Source organism: Mycteria americana, chromosome 3 (genome assembly GCF_035582795.1).
Source record: "Mycteria americana isolate JAX WOST 10 ecotype Jacksonville Zoo and Gardens chromosome 3, USCA_MyAme_1.0, whole genome shotgun sequence".
Classification (NCBI taxonomy): Eukaryota; Metazoa; Chordata; class Aves; order Ciconiiformes; family Ciconiidae; genus Mycteria; species Mycteria americana.
Window position 1 is genome coordinate 38,030,673 of NC_134367.1, and position 6,305 is coordinate 38,036,977.

General features: G+C 39.2%; 1 protein-coding gene across 3 annotated transcripts in view; it reads left to right on the plus strand.

Moving 5' to 3' along the window:
* Positions 1–6,092, plus strand: part of TTK (TTK protein kinase) — a 48,642-nt gene extending 42,550 nt beyond the window's left edge. For 2 of the 3 annotated variants that reach the window (XM_075498247.1, XM_075498249.1), the window contains exon 23: positions 71–317. In XM_075498247.1, coding sequence (XP_075354362.1) covers positions 71–160 — 90 coding nt within the window. In that variant the 3' untranslated portion in view covers positions 161–317. Of the gene's footprint in view, positions 1–70; positions 318–4,124 lie in introns of those variants that run through there. The other variant, XM_075498248.1, reaches the window with a different exon arrangement.
* The last annotated feature ends 213 nt before the right edge of the window (positions 6,093–6,305 follow it).

Consider the following 6,305-nt stretch of genomic DNA (forward strand, 5'->3'; position numbering starts at 1 on the left):
TGAAGATATAGTTTGAATTCATGTGCAATACAACTGTGTTCACCTGAATACCTGTTTTATTAACTTTCAGACTTTATATGAACAGTGCAACAGCGGTAAAAGTCTTGATGTATCAGCGTTTGCAAAACTTGGGAGTCAAAAATCATGGACAACAAAATGATGTACTACTGTTCAGGATGCAACAGATGGCTGGTCTGTTCAAAAAATATTTTGTGCTGCTAGCTTTTAAAAGGACACTCAGCATAAAGTTCACATTTTTAAATGTTCTTTGTGTCTTCTGATAATGCTTGCAGATCATTAAAAAGAATTTAATTGAATGCTTTTCACTGTGGTCTGTTTCACTTTTTGCATGCCACTTGGATTGAACAATGAAAATTGCTAGTTGGTGATTATGGTCTTTGTTACTTACAAAGAACAACAGTGTTTGGAGTACAAAAACTTGTATAAGAATCTTCAAGCTCTCTTATCCCCCTGAAGCTAAAACAAAAAAAAGTTCCTAAAATGCCAATTGGTGTACATGAAAAACATGCACATATCTCTTGAAATATCTCCTATGACATGAATACAGAGTGTTATGCTGTTCTGTCCTTTGCCAACAAATACCTCTTGTGCCCGGTTTTGATCATAACTAAGGAAATAAGCACTCTGTTTATATAAGTGATCAGTTACAATACTGGTAGATACATGTAAATGTCACCCAGTTTTTGAGCTGTTCCTGTGGTTAAGTGACATGGTGGAAGCATCAGTACTGTTATGAAGAGTTGCATGAATAAAATGGCTTTTCTATTAAAAATGCTACTATAAATCAATATGCTTTTCAAATTTCAAAATAATGGAAAACCCACCAAGATTCATGATGGTCAGAAACCACTAATTTGGATTTTTAAAAGTATTAATACTAAGCACTCATTAAAATGCACTGAATGTACTGAACTGTTTTTTACATGATTATTAGTGTATTGATCAGGTTTTAACTGAATTACATTTCTGGTGCTGGTGTATAAATTTTAAATTTACTTAAATCATTGAAAGATGTTAAAACAATATCTAATAGTGTTAAACTGAAAAAAAAATCTTGCCTTCAGTTTCATGACAGCTGCTGTGCTGTCCTTGGATACCTTCTAAAACATGGAGCTTGTCAGCTCGCTCTCTTGATCAAGCATTTTGAATTAGTCTGTTTTGCCTTTCCTTCATAATAGCCCTGCATATTAAAGATCCCAACTTCATTATTAAAGTGGCTCTTTCCTTGTTTATCTGCATGAATTAAGAGTGTGCCATACTCTTTGATCAGCGATGGAAAAAGTTGAAGGTCAGCACTAGGGAAGCTTTCCTTGACAATTTCTGTGTGTTAGATTGAGTTCATGTTTTGTTAGCTTTGGAAGAGCTTTGAAATATTTTAAAGTCTTTGTGATAGCTTTTGTATTTAGTGTTTAAGTTTGGATAACTCATATTAGGAAAAGATGTCGTAATGTAATGCTTCACAAAGGCCTAAGTTGAGGGAGGTTTGTCTTTCATTGTAAGCATATATTTAAATAGTCACTTTTCTTCCTTTCTGAGTATTTTTTTCTTCAGGTGCCTGGATTCACAGGACTTAGTTGTTTTCTTTTTGACCTTGGAACATTAGGTTTCACTGATGTCTTGCTACCAGTTAATTTCTGTAGCTTTCATTTCCATGACTCTTGAAAGATTTAGAGGATCAAAAATGGTGCTACTGGTTACATGTTAACCTGAACCTGTAACAGTACTGTGCAATCTCCATAAAGCCTCTGAAGAAGGGAGGTAGTCTAGTTTAAACTGCCAGGTTTTACTACCTGACAGAAGCATGATTTATGCGTCCAAGTACTGGAGTGCAAATCAAGTGCCTGGAAATTCTTTCTGCCTCTGTGGTGGAAGTGCACGTTCATAGCACTTCTGCCCTCAGCATGCCATCCAGCAGGTCGACTAGGTCAGCTCTCTGTTGGGGAGGGGAAACTGGTCACTCTTGCTGCTGGAGGCTTACTTAAGCCAATGCATCTTGCTGCCTTGGGAAGATGCGGCTGGAGTCCAGAGAATTCTTACAAATGACTTAGAGCATCGCACAATACTGGGTAGTTGTGTTTGATGTTCAGGGTCAAACTTTCAGTTTGACCCTGTAAAAGAGGAATTCCCACTGCTTTTGCTGTATTAGCAGGGCTGAGATACCTTTATTTTTTCTCTTTCTCTAGGTAAGCTTATCTTATACCTATAGGAATAGGCATATTGTACTGCATGCTCTATTCTGCTTTCCCTTAGTGTTTATGGGGGATCACTCTTTACTGACAACTTCAGTTAAAGAAAATGTGTTACCTCTTATCCCTGGAAGATGCAGCTGTTTCTGCAGTGATCCAGATGCAGAGTGGCAGCTGTACTTTGCATGATTCTTCAGCTCACATCATAATCTTTCTCCATGCTTGCACACTGAGCAGTAGTAGCTTTATTGGTATCACTCATAGCGCTGTCATAATGTCTTGATCTGAAGTTACTAGCAAAGAAAACAGCGAGTTGTAAATACCTATCTCAACAGCAATATCGGAGAAAAGACCTTATTTCAATGTGTTCTTGCTATTTTTCCTGCCATTGATTTATCATTTTTTGATTACTTTATAGCCCTATAAGAACTGAGGAATGAGAAGAATAGCAGACACTTTGATCTCAAATGATACATGAAACTCAGAAGCAGTTTTTCTCAAACTTTAGTAGCTTTGATTTAAATGAGGTTTTCAGAGCTTGCTAATACAATAAAAGCACCCCTTGATAGTTGGGAGACTGTTCTTAATTCTCTCATATTTAAAGCAGCAAAATATTTCTTCAAATAATTTTTTAAAAAGTTCTTTAATGAAGAATAGTATTTCTGTAATTTTATCAGGCCTCTGCTTAATGTTTGTTTCAAAACTGTAAGCCTTCACCACCTTCATATGCCAGTTAGGACTGTCCTGCTGTGACAGAGCAAGTGTATGTAAAAAAGCATTAATTACTCTGGAGTGTGGTGTTCCTGTATGTGTTCAACACCTGCCCTCCTTTGTTTCAGGTTACCGGTGATTCTCTGGGTTACACAGGGAGAGCGATTAGGAGTGGGAACTACTCCTGATACCAGCCCTCTTCCCCTCAGCCTGGTCTGGGAGGAGGGCTGAAGCAGGGGGCAGAGAACGTGTGCTCACCCCAGTGGTGGGGGACACCCCAGAACAGCACATCTCCCTTCTAAGGGCAAACTTGGAATGATAAACTGAACTCTGTTGATCTAATTGTTATTATATGAAACAGATTGTGGAGTCTCAATTAGTTATCTGCGGGGATGGGGGGGAGCTATTGCATATTTCTAGGGGAAAAAAAAAGACACGTTCCCTGTAATGGTCCTGTTCTTTCTGATTTTTTTTAATCCCAGACTTTAGTACTCCTGTGGAAGTTCAGCAGTATTTCAAGCATAATGAGTACATATACTAATTGCACTCTGCTTGTCTGTTGCATAAATGTTGAAGTTATAAAGCTTGAAGCTACTAAAGAAAAAATGTTAATGTTCTGCACCTTTCATACTCTAGACAGTTTGGGAGGCTACTTATGGCGTGGGAACTGAAACACTATCTCTGGCTTTCTCTGGAAAGGGGGGAAAAGAAGTATCAGCCTCTTCAGAGGAAAACTTCTGAAGAAAGTCTCTACTCTGCAGAAACATCTTTTCACAGAGTTATTAAAATTTCTCCCAACTACTTGTCTAGATTACAGATATTGAAATATTACTGCATAATTATTCTAATGTTATAATTGTTAACTTTCACTGTTTTGCTTCTCTGGTTAGTGTTGAATATGCAGAGAAGCAGTGCTACATGCCTTATTTTTTTCTGTCGTAGTGTATGGTTTATCAATCCTTTCTCTCATTCCACGACTGCTAAAGAACCCACAGGGAATATAGCTGGCATGAGAGGGAGCTTATGAAAGAGGACTGGGGCTGGTGAGAGGCAGTGGGTTGTTATCAGTCATTCTTTTTAAATAAAAATTTTCCATGGCAAATGAGTAATTGATTTATACTCCTTCCCTGCCTCAGTGACGTACTACAAGATGTCTGCCTACCCTACTGGCCCTCAGTTTATTCCTATTGTTTTTCTGCCTTACAGACAACCATCTCCCTTTTCAGATTCTGCTGGGATCTTAAAAGTGTGTGTGAAGTACAGAATAGCTATGCATGAGTAGCTTTAAAGGACAGAAAAATACCAGTCTTAAATGTTGGGTAACAGAGGTTGCTGCCTGAAGCTTTCTCAAGATTACAAAACGCCCATCATGTGTTACTGTCACCCGTGAGGCCACAGTTCAGGATGTTGTGTATGTATAAAATGGGGAGAGAAGATGGCTGACTAAACCAGAGTATGTCTGTTTGTAATCACTGTTACTGGCTACGTGTATTGTATAATGCTATATTAGCTAATATTGAGATACCACAACTACATGAAGAGTAGAAAAGTAAATGAGAACACTTCAGTAAGTTCCCTTTAGTTCCCTTGTTTGAAAAATGGGTTTGGAAACTTACAACCTTTGAATCTAATATTGCAGTCCAAAAAGCCTTTACTCAGCAGCTAACACTAAGAAAAGCCTAACTGCAGAAGGGTGACTTCCATTTTATTTATGGATGGGTATGGCATTACTCAGCCTGAACAGTTGTATGTATGGTTTGAATTCAAACATTAAATGGAGTTTAAGTTTTGAAGGCTCTGCTCCTACAGTCTGTCTCGGTGTGCCAACACCCGGAATTGAGTCCTTGACAAATATGAGGAAAGGAGGCTGTTCTCTTGCATAACTCCCTGCTCTTGGGACACTTGTCCAAGGAGCAAGACAAGTCTATCCCCACGGACCTGGATGAGTCAGACTCTAAGCTCCTGCTGCTGAACGTGGAGCTGGGCAGGAAGGGAATGGTTAAATCCCTAACAGTAGAGAGTGCAGAGCAGGGTGTGAGTTAGCCTGAAGGTAAGTGGTCAAATTGTCACTCTATTTTGGTCCCTCCTATGGGTTTCTTTTCTTTCTTTAAGCACCTGATAGTGGTTTCATGCTAAGCAGATAACTAATTCTGGGAGCGGTGATATGTATCAAATTAAAAATTAAGCAGTTGAAGTAAACTTGAGTTCCAGTCCACCTCTGAATCCTAGCTTACTCCTGAGCTCCCCAGCAAGGATCACAGGCTAATCCTTGCAGGTGCCAGTTATGGCAAGCTTCTTACGAGCGGAAAACTATTTGCTGCTTCCTTCCAGCTGTCTGCACTCATATTGCCTTGCTGCTCCCTCAGTTTGCATGAGTTCTCAGCAGCAAGGATGAAACAAATACTACTTTTTATCATATTTGTATCTTGGACGTTCTCATGGCTAAGTTACGTCCTGTTTCAGCTAGGTACAAATTGCTAATACAAAAGTATTCCCTTCCTGCTCAATGCATATATCTCCTCCCAACTCGGTTATCCATGCCCACTTGCCAAGAGCACAAAGCCTGTCTGTCTGTCAGTGAGCTTGCAGAGTATGCCCTTGTTTGCTCACTGCTCCACATAAAGTAACTGAGAGAAATCTCATTGCAAGATAAAGGCTATAAAGAATGGAGCAGGCAATATAGTGCGATTACTTGTAGGATGTAGAGGTGTTCACCCGTATGGAACAGAAGGAGTCTTTGTACAGCCTGCCCGTACACTTTCATGGGAGTTGCTGAAATGAAACCCAAGATAAAAATCTGACTCCTCACCTCAATTCCTCCCCTTGGCAGGTGGAATATCCACAGCTAAACAGTGATGCAATTCCAAGATGCCAGCTCTAATCAGATGAATTGCTAAAATCCAGGTAGCTTTTGCAATGAAAGAGATGACTAATTTAATGAGGAATAGGGGTGCCACTGTTTTGAACCCTTAATAAACACAAGGAAAAGGTCAATGATTAAACAGCATCAGCCCATTGGTCTTGACTCTTACAGTATTGTAAAGATCTCTGGCTTGTCTCTGTATCTATTTAATGTGCACGTTATGTGGTAAGTGCAAGTAAACTTTGAATACCTGCTTCTTACATGCTTTCTCTATCAGTCTCAAGTTTGTTCCCTATTTTACATAGCTGTTGAAAACCAATTAAAAATAAATTAAGTAATTACACTTAAAGAAATATGAATTAGATTCTTGGCATCGATACTTGCTTCCTCTGTGGTCTCGGATAAAATATTTCTGTGAGTCTTTGCTCTTTACATTCCTTGTCTTGTCTGCTTACAGTTTGGCAGAAAGCTGTCTCCTACCACGAGCCTGTACAACGCTTGTTGTGTTTGGTGACTCTGTGGGC